At 41.2% G+C, this 15,656-nt stretch overlaps 1 protein-coding gene across 1 annotated transcript in view; it reads right to left on the bottom strand.

The window, feature by feature from the left end:
* The window catches only part of NDFIP1 (Nedd4 family interacting protein 1), a 58,623-nt gene that overhangs the window by 23,970 nt on the left and 18,997 nt on the right, over positions 1-15,656 (bottom strand). Inside the window, exon 2 of the mRNA XM_089673035.1 lies at positions 209-296. Coding sequence (XP_089529161.1) covers positions 209-296 — 88 coding nt within the window. The remainder of the gene's footprint in view (positions 1-208; positions 297-15,656) is intronic.

Consider the following 15,656-nt stretch of genomic DNA (forward strand, 5'->3'; position numbering starts at 1 on the left):
ATGCATGTCATTTGCCTGAGATTCTTTGCATACTGCAGCTGAAGGAGTTATAGGCTGAATACACGTGGCCTGCATTCACAAGGGAGACAACTAATCCAGTGGTAATCTGGATGGTTTAAGGCTTAACAAGCAAGAGGTGACACATGCCTGCATGCTGCTAAACTGAAGTTTTCATGTATTTCTGAAGTGAATAAAATATATCACTTACCTGCATTGTCTCCAGCAATGCTGCTGTATGGAGGTGGTGCATCAGCTGCACCCTGGGGATTTTCTACAGGCTCCTCTTCATTCTGTAACTATAGTAAACAAATACCAGGTTTAGAAACGTAAATATTAAAAACGTGGTTACATACAGCATGGTCACCAAAATCCCCGACTTCATGAAGCCAGGGCTAAAATTGAAGTGCAGCATTTTAACCATGTGATTCAAGATGTGCTCTACAATCATGGCTAAGCATTATTTTGAAAATTGTGTAATTGCCTGCCCATGAGGTTCATCAAATGCAGCTTCCTGTGATAGTGTGGCAATGATGCTGCACTGTTCCTTTCAGTATTCAGAGCAGAGTTGCCACTCTCATGTAGACCGTGTATGATTGTACTACAGTGCGATGGAAAATGATTGCAGGGGGTGTGCCTATCAGCACTGTCACCGCTGGATCATAAGCCTGAAACTTGTCAATCAGCACAAGGTCGTACCTAATACTGCCCATCACTTTATGAATTAACAGAATTGTCTGCATTACTGAAACCCTCCCACTGTGATCTGCAGTGCCTGGGAGGGGAGCGTTTGACACAAATGTAAGAGGATTTGGCTCAGTCAGGGAAGGTAAAAGGAAGTTTTTAGTTACTATTACGGATGCACCGATACCCTTTTTTGATCGGCGAGTACCAATACTTTTGGTCAAGTACTCACCGATACAGAGTACCACAAAGAATAAGAATGTGATTTGAACAGGAATGTGGTGCAATCTATGTCCAAATCGCATGCAGTTTTCACACTGCTCTTGTGTGGACCCAGGTTCATCACAGAATACAGGAGCGTTGGGAAAACCTGCCTGCACCAATCCCCACTTCACAGGTCTGGGAATTTGAAATCCCCATGGCTTTCTCTCCTCTCCATGCAGGGATGACAGTATGGGCTAGACAGCTTTGGATTGGGCAGCACCATCACAGTGCTGACCAATCATTAGCTATCTAGCCCATACCGTCATCCCTGCAAGGAGAGGAGAGAAAGCTGCTTTATAAAACTGGGGATTTGAAATCCCTGCAGCTTTCTTTACTCTTCTTGCAGGGATGATGGTATGGGCTAGATTTCTTATGATTGGTCAGTGGGTGTATGGCCCTGAACAGTGTGCATTCGGGGCCACATACTGGCTTCTGCACATCTGTCAAATTTTGAAATGTGACTGCGTCTGTGCAGATGCTGTGTCTTCCATAGGCATCACTTGCTAGCACATTATAAGAGACTTCCCTTAAAATAAAGCCCTTTAGCGGCTAGCTGTAACTGCTGACAGGGCTTCCATCTTCACCCGGTCTTCCTTCCGGGTTCGCAGGCTCCAGCTGTTTGAATGGCTGAGACTCAATGATATCACTCACACATGCACACAGTGAGCATGCTGTCCATTCAGAGTGTATGCGCTGGTAACATCACCGACTCCAAAAAAGGTGAATATCTTTTAAACGGTACACATTTAGGAGATATTCCTTGTAGCTATAGCTAAGTTTTATTACAAGTTTTACTGTAGGTACAAGTGCCCAAGCAGTCTTCACTACTGCCTTAACGGATCGAGTGTAAGATGTTAAATTCCAATGATTCACATATGTGCAGCTTTAATGTACCATCCTCAGATCATTCACAGCAGTTGATTCCACCCCTGCCATGTCACCAGCTTTCAGGGAGTGCCAAGATGAATGGTAGGAGAGCCCATGAAGCAACACACTGTGCCTACAGATCTTCAGAACCAGCACACTGAAGCTGTAGCATGACATAGCAGGAAGCAGGAGAAAGGATTTCATATCCTACACTCCAATCATCTGCACATTGTAAAGGATACATTTCTGCACTGATTGGAGTTAACCTTGAAAATGTCCATGTCATGACATCATAAATCCTATGACAGACATTTATGGAAAGAATGTCTAATATATCACAGCAACCACCAACATTTCCCTATAGGAAAAAAGCAAAGGGCTTCCAAAGCCTCACCTACAATGACTTTTCTCAACCTTGTGCTGAAGATGTACATACTTGCTTGTTTGAGGAAAATGACTGATTCAATATTCTAATGAAATCTAACAAGTATCAAACTTTTATATCTATAAATCTGATTGGTTCTTTTAAGCTAAACAGACACCGTTTTTTAATGACTTTGACCAATGAAGCTGTCAGGTTGCCTCCACACAACTTGTCTTTGACAGTTGTGAAAAGCAGTTCCTATTAACAGGAACTGTACCATTTCCTTAAAGCGGAACTACACTGCATCTAAGAACCAGAAACGGAAAACACTATTTAAGTCATTTTTAATATTCAAAAGCAAACCCACCCATCCAACCATAAGCAGTCTACGTGAGAGTGGCAATGCTTCTCTGAATTCTGAAAGGAGCAGTGCAGCATCATTTTACCACAGCATTTCTGGCTGTGGCCATTTTGAGTAAGAGCAGATGATTCGTGTAGCGTTTACTTCCTGGAATCCATCTGCCCTTAGCGCAGGCATGCAGGCAAGAGGGTGTGCTTAGCTGAGAAAACGCATTCTCCCCTCCTGAGATGTAGGATATCATTTGCCTAGGCCTGGAAACCAGGAACTAACTGAAGAAATGTCCACAAAAAGTGTAAAACAAATAAATATGATATACTTTCCTATCTATTTACTAATGTTAGCAGCATCAGAATTAAAAACAGTCAATGATGATTGAAAGAGTGAAGTTCCACTTTAACCCTTTATATGCAACATAGCTCTTGTGTCTCATGCATTATTCAGTAGCCTTGGCGTTCTACTGAAAGCACTTAGCTGCTAACTGAACTGGGGCTGTACATCAATCACTGGCTTATTCCATCACCCACGTTATCTAATGTGCTTCAATTCCACAAAACACTTTAATGGAAGGCAAATGGGACTGCTGAGGATAAAAGGAATAGGAAAAGGGAACCGGCACTGGCCAGCAGCTGAAAACCACACAGTGCTGTATGGCAATAGTGCAGCATACCTACGTTATATAAAGAGGATTCTGAAAAGAGCTTTGTAGTAACCCCTACATACAGCTTGCATCTAAATCATCACATAATATACTTTTTCTGCGATTTCTGAAACACTTATCATGTTTCTGAAAAACAAAATTACTGCTCATTGTGCCATCCTGGCATTAACTACTGCTAAGGCTTCATGTACATGAGCCTACTCTGACCGCCGGCCGCTAGGAAACGCAAATCGCTGCAAAAACACGGTACCGCGGTTGCTGAGTTATGCAGCGTTTTTACCACGTTTTGCATTTTCGGCGGTCAAAACGTTCCTATCCTGAACGTGATTCATTCGTGATCAGGAGAAGGAGGTTTAACCTCACCTAAACGTGGCAGCTCCTAAACTCTGCTAAAAGCCTATGTGTACATGGACACAGACTTTTATGGAGTTGAGTTTAGGAGCTCTGACAAACAAATACCAAAAGCTCCTAAACTCGAGTTTAGCAGCTGCTCGTGTACATGAAGCCTTAGACGTGCTTCTACTTGTATTAGGGCTCATGTACACTGCAGCTGATAAACTCACATTTAGGAGCTTTTCTGAGTTTTTTTCAGCAGCCCCTGAACTCACCCTAATGTTTTCCTTTGAGTCCATGTACACTATGTTGTTTACAGGCAGTTGAATTTACAGTCGTTTTTTTTTAACGCAACAATCTTGCGTTCAGGAGTAGATTTTATCAGCGATTCAAATGCTTGTAAACACGCCTAACCGCGTTTATAAGCGTTTGCGTTTATAAGTGTTTTTTAACTTCCATTTCCAGATGCTGTCCAGAGCCTTTTTTCATCATGAAAAATGCATGCAAAGCATTTTCCCGGTACTCAAATGGACCTGGTACATCAATTCTTTCAGATTTCACATGAAAGAAAATATGTTAGACCCTGCTGCAATAATTTCTACACAGAAATGTGCTGGAACACATCAAAATACCAAAAAAAAAAAAAATTAGTATACTGCAAAATGCCTCCAGAAGATGTTTTTGGGACGTAAACTGTCCCTTTAAATTTTTTAAACAAATGGTGACCAAAGACTGAACACAGGATGTTCCTACCAAGCTTGTCACACCCTATATAGTGAATGCAACCAGCATTTTAGGGCCTCAAGAAATGAGATAGGCCATCAGTACATCAGGAATGATCAATTTTCAGATATGTATACCATAGTTTGTGGGCTCTATAACTTTCCTGCAGAAACAATAATAAACACTGATTTGGGTTATTTTCACCAAAGAAATGTAGCAGAATAAATTTTGGCCTACATTTTTTGAAATTTAAAAATTTTTGATCTTTTTTTGTATATTTAGCAAAAAATAGAGTGATTAAAATCCCACTAAAAGAAAGCTCTATTTGTGTGCTAAAAATTTCATTTGGGTACAGTGTTGCATGACCAAGCAATAGTTATTCAAAGTACGACAGCGGAGAAAGCTGAAAATTGGCCTGGGCAGGAACGGGGTAAAAGTGCCCAGTATTGAAGCGATTAAACACAAAACCCTGCCAAAACAAATGTACATGCATGTTTCATGACCTCCTACTGAAGTCTATGGGGCCAAAAATGTACTTATGCTGCCCCAAAAGAAGCAACTGCACCTTTTCAAAAATCACAATGCTGTATTGATGTAAATGGCCACCACAGAGAATAACATGATTTCCATTGTCAAGCACTGCAGCATAACATCAGACGCAGGAAAAATTGCACTAGGTGTTAAAAGAACCTGAGAGGAATTCATCAAAACTGCTGCAGCTAGAATCTGCAGCAGTTGTGCATGGCAACCAATCAGCTGCTATTTTTCAGTTTCAAACCTTAACTGAACAAACGTAAGATAAAAGCTAATTGGTTACCATGCAAAACAGCGCCAGATTTTGGCTGCCCCTGTTTTGTTAACTTTGCCCCTGTAGCTTTTGCCACTGTGCGGAAATCCACACAAAAGTTGTAACTGGTTACATGTGGTGGAGCTTAGCACCCGCCAAAATTTTAACCCTTTTGTTGCCAGGTCCGTAGCCACTGGGATTGTGTCTAAAACTGACAGACTCCTGCCTGTCAGGTGGAAGCAGTTGGGCAGCTGCGCTGCCATCTAATTTTTCCACTGCCCCTGGTAAGTGCTGCCCCCCACCCCATGCGTGCTTCCATCATGTATACTGGGCTCCACTTGCCCATCTGCGGGCCCAGGGCCAACACTGCAGATGCTGGTGGGTGGAGGGGAGAGAGGAGAGCAGACAAACATCCGTTTTCTTCCCCTTCTTGCAAAAAGCGACATGTATGATAATTTCTGGGTCCCCACTGTCCCTTTTTCCTGGCTAGAATAGGAGAGAGATGTATTGCAATGTGATAGCCCAGACGAGACATGCAGGGTCTTTTAGATCCTGCATGTCCCATTAAAGAAAACCTGTCACCTAAGTCATCACATAGGGGACTTTGTGTCCCCTATGTGATGAGAATAAAAAAAAATGTAAGTAAAAAAAAAAAAGATATATTTTTAATAAAAATATAGTTCACCCAAGCACATAACATCCACCCCCAAAAACATTTTTTTTTAAGGCCCCACACATACATGCACGTACTAACGTGTACATGTCAGGGGCACGTGAAAACATTGACTGCGATACACATTACATATCGCCGGAGTGAGAGCAATAATATAGCACAAGACCTCTTCCGTAACACTAAACTGATGACCTGTAGGGGCTTTTGAAGAGTCACCTATAGAGAATATAGGGTATTTTCACAGGCGCACACAAATTTAAGGTTTGACATGTTGGGTATCTATTTACTTGGCGTAACCTCATTTTTTATATTTTACCAAAAATATAGGATAATTTATTGTGTTGGTTTGCCATAAAATTCACTTTAGTGTGTTTTTTACTGAAATTTTGCGTTTCCTAGACCATTGTGGTAATATCGTGTGACAAAAAAAATTGGAACTACCACCATTTCAATCTCTAGAGTCTCTGCTTTCAGAAAATATATAATGTTTGAGGATTTTGTGTAATATTCAGGCCTAAAATGATTTTTTAATCATTTGTGCAAAAAATGCTCTGGCAGGGAAAAGGATAATACATTATTGATAAATGTATTAAAAGTAGATTTTTCTTTTCATCTTTAATTACATCAGTGCTATTTTCTGTACAGGATACCAAGGTATACAATTTGCTGATTTGGTACATGAAACTGAAAACTGTAAGATGCAGCAGATACATACATGCAAAAAGGGAGTTAGCCTCAGGGCTTCATTTGACAACAGATCTAAACCTAATGCTGATGCAGGCGTAAAGGTATAGTCTTGAATCAAGTTTTTTACAACCTTTGTATTTGTAGCATAGTTACACAGAGTCTTTCAAGGAAAGACAAAATGACATCCAGTACATACAAAAACATAAAAAGCTTGACTCAAACTATTTATTTCACAACATGTGAAGACACACCATTGTAGACATATTTATTCTGGTATATAGGTATATACAGTATATAAACATACTGCACATACACACATACAGTAGAAATTTAAACATACATATGCAATGGTAGTAGCAACACAACAAAATAAAGGATTCATTTTTCCTCCTTCCCTCTTCTGCCATTTTATTAAATATAAAGCAGCCTTGTACTCAAATGGAAGTACAGCTATACTTACTGTACAGGGATGAAGAAATAGTTTTTTTTATGATCACCTCTAAATATTACTGTATAAAGGTGGTTTAGTGGGTACAGCAATGATGGTAAACGTTTTTACAATGAAATATCATATATTTTATATAAATGAAAGAAAGTGTCTCGTTATTCTACCCTAAGGGAAAACAGGAACATGTTAGGCTCCATGTACACTGCGGCTGATAAACTCACGTTTAGGAGCTTTTCTGCGTTTTTTTCAGCAGCCCCTGAACTCACCCTGTTTTCCTATGTGTCCATTTACACTATGTTGTTTACAGTCGTTTACAGGCAGTTGAGTTTACAGTCTTTTTTTTAACACACCAAACTTGCATTCAGGAGTAGATGTTAACAGCGTTTCAAACGCCAAACGCTTGTAAATGCGGCTAACCGCATTTATAAGCGTTTGTGTTCAGAAGCGTTTTTTGACTGGTCCATATCCAGGGCACAATTCACTAAGCGATATCCTACTGCATCCGAGTATGTTGTAGGATACCACATTGCATTTCTAAAAAAAACCCCATTTGCATCCACTAAAAAAGGCTACTAAAATACCGCATGATTTTATCAAGTCACGCGGAATTTTAGTAATGAAAAGCATGCATCATGTTTCAGCTATCAGCAGGGTTCCCACTGACAGCTGAATGTAAATGAAAAAATTGCCACCAATTAAATCGCTTGCCCCACCCTTTCCTGACCTGCCAGGCTGCAAGCTCAGATAAGGGTCTGGTATGGATTTTGGGGGGGAACCCCACGCCATTTTTGTTTTAAGGCTTCCCCTCAAAATCCATACCAGACCCGAAGGGTTTTTAATTGCCGGCAATTCTTTATTTTACATTCAGCTGTCAATGGGAACAGTAATGCATGCTTTTCTCTACTAAAATACAGCATAACTTGATAAAATAACTCTTGTGGTATTTTAGAAGCCTTTTGTAGTGAATTTACTATTTTTCAGTGCATTCTGGGCATTTGGGAGGGTCTCCTGAGGTTATCTTTTAAAAACGCAAATGTGCATAAACGCGGCTAAACGCGTTATGCAAACTCAGCTAAACTGACTTTTTAATGTACGTTTTCCAGCAGTTTCGATCGTTCTGAAGAGTTTTCCAAATGCCCCGTGTACATGAGCCCTTAGAGAGGCAGTTAGGTGAGGCCCATTCTGTGCAATTATACACACTAGTCTTGCATGGACAGCCACATTCAGCTTATCTGTCTCCTGCACCACTAAGGATATATAATGTAGCTGCATGTCAATATAATGCACAGACCCCAGCACAGCTCCTACTTGGACAGGAAAAGGACAGTTTTCTTAAAATAAAGAGCTACCCCGCGTTTTTCTTGCATGTTTGTTGCTCCACAGTATAGGCCAGCTCATTTACTTGAATGGGTGCCCTAAATGCAACAAACACACCAAAGTAGCTACTGCGCCTTTTTTTGCAGTGAGCCTCACTGAACACAACGCGCATCTGCTCGTCACATTTGGGATGCCATTAAGAAAGAACAGCACATTTTCTGGAAACATGCATTCCCTTAAATACAAAGGTGTGAACGGGGCCAAGTGTCTACTGATGGGGTTTTATTCAAACCACATGTCTAACCTATGAAGACCAGGCTCATTCACACAGTTGCACAGTGGTAATTAAAAGTGTTACTAAACCCAGGACCCTGCATCCACTATATCTGGTCTCCCACAGTACACAGAACATGGAAGTAACATGGAAGTAAATATAAACTGCTAAATACCTTTTCTCATCAGCAGTTAGATCAGTCTTGTGACTTCTCTCAGTGTCCAGCAGAGCACTGATTAAAGCTTGTAGGAGGAGTTTTCATTCTGCTCCAGGAGGATGCAGGACCCCTGACCTCTGTCTGGACAGTGCTGACTGGCCCTGTGCTGATCACATGCACTCTCCCAAGAAAAAAAAAAACTCTCCGGCAATACACACCAAACTCAGATGTGCAGACTGACTCCACACAATATGTCTTATCAGGAGATAAGATGGAGACACTGGAAGAAGGGGAGGATCAGAGAAGACAGGATCAAACAGCCTTTTTACACAGTGCAGAGGATTAACCTCTTAGGCTCCACAGTGAGTAAAACAAGCATGCTTTACTGAATATACAGACTGATTTTATTGTTGTGGATTTAGTATATTTAACAGTAAATTAAGTATCTGTTTTATGTGCCACAGGACTTGCTATTCAAATCAGCCATTCTTTAAACACCAATTGCACACTGCTCAGCCAGACAGATGATATGCTTATTTCTTTGTTTTATGGCTTCCTATGTCACCTTTCCACCCCCCTCATTCACAGGACACAGAAATCACCTTCATGACCTCTGTCAGGTGATGAGGAAGCTGACCCACAAAGCTATAATCTGCCCCAGGAAGGGTAAGGGCTCTTGCACATGGGCACATTCTCCTGAATATAAACAAACGGGTATATTTTAGTCCCCAGGAGCCCCTAGTGCTGTGTGCAGCCACCCACAGACATGAATAAGTGAAGCCGCCTGTACATAATGCAACGCATGCATACAGATGTAATGTCAGAATGCAGGTAGTGTGCATTTGGAACACTGCATATGTGCACATGCACCACTTTACACAGGTAATGGCGCATAGCTGTGTACAGCCACCCTCACCCAGGGGCTCTCAGGCACTAAAATGAGCCTTTTTTTTAATACACTGCATGTGCAAAATGCGACTATCTGCATGAGTCCCAATGGTAAAATATTAGCATTCTGCACAGTAACACAGTGATTATGGGTGCTCACTAAGACACCTCTTTGTTTTTCAGAAGAACGGTCACTTCCCAGAGGCTAATCAGCCATCTAATTTATCTGCCAAAATGCTGGCATCTATCCCTGACTCTGTGTTTAGACACATCAATTTGCCTTAAGGAAGTCAATGTGGATCCCCAAAACTAAATCGGATAACTGCTAGACACCTCAATAAAATATTACTTATGATTAAAGTGACCAGTAATTTTTCAAATCTTTACTTTGGATTTTGCCATCTAAATGGTGTGGAGTGCTAGTAATTTCACATTCTTTACCACTCTCCAATAAGCATGAAGGGAAATGACAGCTTAAACATTACCACAAAGTAGCTGATATTCTAACTGCCTGCACTTTATACTTGTTTCTTTATTTGGATGAAATGACAGTCAGAATAATTCAATCCACCTTCCCTGAGCAGAGGCTGAAATGTGTCCACTCACAACCTGTGACTGGACAGTGAAAGAGAAGCAGCCCAGTAATTAACTCATCTCTCTGGAACTCTGCCTTCTCCTCCTCCAATCTTCTCAGATTATATTTAGAAAGTATCATTTTACTGAAAAGTAGTGAGTCGTTCAATAGTAAAGTGCAACTACACTTTTTTTAATACATTTTTCAAGAATTTAGTACTGTGACTTATCCCTTCTGTCAACAGCAAGTATGTGTCATTGGTTATTAAAGCGCTGGCACTTGCCAGTGTCCCAACAATCATGAATAATCCCTGCTGTCAGCAGGGCATTCCCCGTTGACAGCAGAATGTAAACAAAAAAGACAGCAATAACCACTTGCCCTTCTGAGGATTTACCCCGCTTCCTGACCAGGCCATTTTTTGTGATACGGCGCTGCATTATTTTAACTGACAATTTTGCGGTCATGCAACGCTGCACCCAAATGAAATTTACGTCCTTTTTTCCCCACAAATTAGAGCTTTCTTTTGGTGGCATTTGATTGTCTGTGCGTTTCAAACTTTTTTGCGCTATGAATAAAAAAATACCGACAATTTTGAGAATAAACAATATTATATATTATGTCCAGTAAAAAAAATTTAAAAATCAAATTTAGTCATAAATTTAAGCCAAAATGTGTTCTGCGACATATCTTTTGCTAAAAAAAAAATCCCACTACATGTAAATTAATTGGTTTACATGAAAGTTATAGCGTTTACAAATGGCAGTATATATACTGGAATTTTTATTTATTTATTTATTTTACTAGTAATGGCGGCAATCAGCGACTTATAGTGGGACTGCAGCAGGCATTCTGACAATGGGGGGGTACTGACTTGGTGTCACTGACATCCCCAGTGACACCAATACAGTGAACAGTGCTAATAAAAAGCAGTGCTAATGGCATTGGGCAGGAGGAGGTTAACACGTGGGGCAATCAAAAGGTTAACTGTGTGCTGTTTCACTATGGGGGCTGTGTGTGGGGGCTTCACTGTAAGCAAACTGCTTTGTATGGCTCTGCTATGTAGAGCCATACAATGCAGTGTGCAGGAGCTGACATGGGAAATATTGTATTGTTTGTATTGTTTACATACAGGTCTCTCTCCCGTCGGACATACTAGGCGATCATCGGGTACCAGCAAGTAATCACCAGTTGGGACCCGCTGATTGACAGCCAAGGTCGCGGAAGGCAGCATGGGCAGGGAGCGGGCGTGGCGCACAGGTGCCCCCTAGCCGAGACTGCAAAATCACACACACACATATATATATATATACATATATATACACACACACACGTGATTTGCACATCCCTACCGCCCTGTAGCAGTAATTCTGCTATAGGGCGGTGCGGAACTGGTTAAAGAAAGAAAAACGCATGTGGTCCCTCCCCAATCCAGGCCCAGGCCCTCCCCCCAACCATGCTTGCCAGGCCACATACCCTCAACATGGGGGTGTGCGTTCATCGTTACTGACATGGACCTACATCGCTGGACAACATGATGGACGATAGATGTGCATAAGGGGACTTTTTTTTTTTTCTTTTTAGAAAGGACTTGTCAAAAACTGTGTTGTGTTTTTTTTTTTTACTTTTGACTTTTTCTGCCCGGAATGAGTAGGGGTACCTCTACTCATTCACATGGGGGAGCAGATCTGGGGGCCCCTTGTTAAAGGAGGTTTCCAGATTCCAATTCCACCCCCGCACCCCCACAACCACCGGGTCAGGGATTTGGGGAAGAGGCCCTCATGAGTACAAGGTGCTTTGACAATATGGGGGGGGGGGGGTTCCAATGTAAAAATTGCCATACCTAAAAGGTCAGCTTTAAGAAGTCAACATTTTTCGATGAGTTCTAATGATATTATCTGTAAAAGATTTGTTGCGTTGGAGAAGCACAACAAGAAAGAGTCCAGCCAAGGTACAAAGTAGCTGAAGCTAAGGGATTGTTGCCAAACCCTAGTAGGGTGTTTACAGAGGATATCTTATTGCTAGGAGATTAAAATGGCCAACTTATTTTTAGCCAGGTCTTTCTATTTGCCAGCTAAAAACCAGTAACTGCTTTTCTCACTTTTAGTCACATTGATTAAATCCATAGTTGTTACTACACTTACTAATACAGTAGAGAAGAGATGCTTTCCACTTTCCCTGAAAACAGCATTCAAGAGCTGACACAATAGAGCATTTTAATGACTTCATGTACCCTTTAGGTCTCTTTCACACCAGCTGTGTTTGGCAGCATTGCACAATACAAAAAAAAAGTCCATTTGCATTATTTGCTATAGGTTCAGGTCAAACCAACGTACTGAGAAAAATGAGGGCATGTTGCATTTTTGCACAATGCATTTTGAAGGCTGCAACTAACCAATGGGCTATGACATAATAAACCCTCCACATGATTTAACATTTAAAAAGAAAAACATGTAATTAATTATATATATTATTCATTTACATATATTTTTCTCCCCCTTATCTTGAACCCTGTCTTAATTCTCTGTTACATGGTTACAACCATTTCTACCCAAAAGGGCACCTATAGCACTGGGAGCTGGTCCACACCAGATGCAGTCCAGTGTGTTTCTATTCTGCATCAGAAACACATAGCCAGTGTTTAACATGGATTCCAATGGCCCTAGTGCACACTTGTGTACTCATTAAAATTAGAACATGTTGCATTTTTTCTGTGTGGAACACATCTGAAATTCAGCAAAATGCATACAAAAATGCACTGGAACGCATATATCTTTAATTGTGTTGAAGAACAAAAAAAAAAGGAGGGGGAAAAAAGCACCAGAGCACTGGAACACATCCGAAACCCAGAAATTGTGGGGTGAACTGGTCCTTTTGGAGCAATCTTAAGAGATCAGACTCATGATGACCACCAGTCAGGGCTTCTATTGTGCCATGTATGCCAAGCCAAGTAGAAACATGAATGCTTCCACTGCTGAATTACACCTGGAAGTGCTAGTTGCCTGATTATTATGCGGTTTCTCTTGCTTCAATAATTTTAGGAATGTAGCCAATAAAGTCAACGATCAAAATGTCCATATGCATTCTGGGTCACTGGCTCAGAATGCCCTACAGCCAGATCGCATGATGGCCATGGCAAATAACATTTCCAGAGGAAATCCACAATGGCCACATACACATTTCTACCAAGATCAGATTGCTTTATCTTTTCTGTTTGAATGGATACTTAATGTGTAGAAATTAACAGATATGCACAGTACAGTAACGTGCAGTGAAACGCTGGTGACGTGTTACCACAAAGTGATGTGGTGTGTTGTGGTGCCATTCATTTTGATTGTAATCCCCCTGCTTTGACTGCAGAGGAAAATCCAGCACCAGTGTTTTTGGAGCACCAACTACAGGAAGATTCTCAATGTAGAAGTAAAGGAGTCACCAAGGGAAACAAAACATGCAATTATCAGGAGCAGCCTCTTTGCCACACCACCCGTTGCTCGCACAACACTAACTTATGCCCTGTTATAAAGGGCTCTTGGCAGGAGTCTTCTTCCAAGGGCCCCAAAAAAACCTCCATGTGAACTAGGCCTCAGGGTATGATGCAGCTCCGGAGGGCACGACTATGCAGCTGCATGTTCACTCTGCTTTATAAGACTTCTAACAGTTGTCTTTTTTTACAGTAAACCTGTAGGTTTGTCAAACTCTGTAACCTGGGCATGCAAGCGTCAAGCAGGCACCTACATATTCAATTTATTTCCAAACTAATCCAGAAGCCTACAGTTAGGACTTCCTGCTAGACAAATTATGACCAGAGCATGTATGGACATGCTCCCAAAGATAGAATCTCAAGAAATCCTTGAAAGAATGATGGAGCTGTCATCACATCCATCCATGCAGATTTCACAACCTCTAGGAAGTAGAAGTACTCCTTCATAAACACAAACAGGAGCAGCAGAGGCAACAACAATCCACTGAACATGCACATTTATGTAACATCATATACTACGTATTCACTGAACAAATCCTCATAGTTATGCTTGTTGCTTCTGCATGGAGGAAATTCCACAAAGGATTCCCTGATGACTAGTATAATTATAGTTCTACAAGATCATTAAAATTCAGATTGAAACAAATGTCTGCAATTGTATGCATATAAATACAGGGCTGCTGAAAAGATTATACCCTAGGAGTTCAGCTCATCCCTGGGAAAGCCTAAAAGTATGCATCTAAACCACTAGGAAAAAATATTTTCATCATACCTGAGATAAGTATGTAGTTTACTGGCTGCACTGTCATTAGAAAGGACTCGTATAGCTTGAAGGTGGCCATCTAATTACGGCAGCCTACAAAGGGCCTATTTATAAAGAAGTGGTATTTTATATGAAAGTTTTGCCTAGAGATCCAGGCTTTCACTAGCAGGCAGCATTTATTTATTTTTATTATTATTTATTTTTTCATTTATTACAGGTACTTATATAGCACCATCAATTTAGACAGCGCCTTACATATACAGGTGAAACTCGAAAAATTAGAATATCGTGCAAAAGTTCATTTATTTCAGTTCAGCAACTTAAAAGGTGAAACTAATATATGAGATAGACTCATTACATGCAAAGCAAGATAGTTCAAGCTGTGATTTGTCATAATTGTGATGATTATGGCTTACAGCTCATGAAAACCCCAAATCTACAATCTCAGAAAATTAGAATATTACATGCAATCAATAAAACAAGGATTGTACATAGAACAATATCGGACCTCTGAAAAGTATAAGCATGCATATGTACTCAGTACTTGGTTTGGGCCCCTTTTGCAGCAATTACTGCCTCAATGCGGCGTGGCATGGAAGCTATCCGCCTGTGGCACTGCTGAGGTGTTATGGAAGACCAGGATGCTTCAGTAGCGGCCTTCAGCTCTTCTGCATTGTTCGGTCTCATATCTCTCATCTTTCTCTTGGCAATGCCCCATAGATTCTCTATGGGGTTCAGGTCAGATGAGTTTGCTGGCCAATCAAGCACAGTAATCCCATGGTCATTGAACCAGGTTTTGGTGCTTTTGGCAGTGTGGGCAGGTGACAAGTCTTGTTGGAAATGAAGTCAGCATCCCCATAAAGCTCATCTGCGGAAGGAAGCATGAAGTGCTCCAAAATCTCCTGGTAGATGGCTACATTGACCCTGGACTTAATGAAGCACAATGGACCAACACCAGCAGATGACATGGCTCCCAAAATCAACACAAACTATGGAAACTTCACACTGGACTTCAAGCATCTTGCAGGTGTTTGCCTCTCCATTCTTCCTCCATACTCTGGGTCCTTGGTTTCCAACTGAGATGCAAAAGTTGCTCTCATCAGAAAAGAGGACTTTGGACCACTGAGCAACAGACCAGGTCTGTTTTCCTTTAGCCCAGGTAAGACGCTTCTGACGTTGTTTGTTGTTCAGGAGCGGCTTGACAAGAGGAATACGACATTTGAAGCCCATGTCCAGGATCCGTCTGTGTGTGGTGGCTCTCGTTGCACTGACTCCAGCCTCAGTCCACTCCTTGTGAAAGTCCCCAACACTTCTGAATGGCCTTTTCCTGACAATCCTCTCCAGGCTGCGGTCATCCCT

Source organism: Staurois parvus, unplaced genomic scaffold, assembly GCF_062004578.1.
Source record: "Staurois parvus isolate SC_StPar_1 unplaced genomic scaffold, SC_StPar_1.0 ptg000133l, whole genome shotgun sequence".
NCBI classification, from domain to species: Eukaryota; Metazoa; Chordata; class Amphibia; order Anura; family Ranidae; genus Staurois; species Staurois parvus.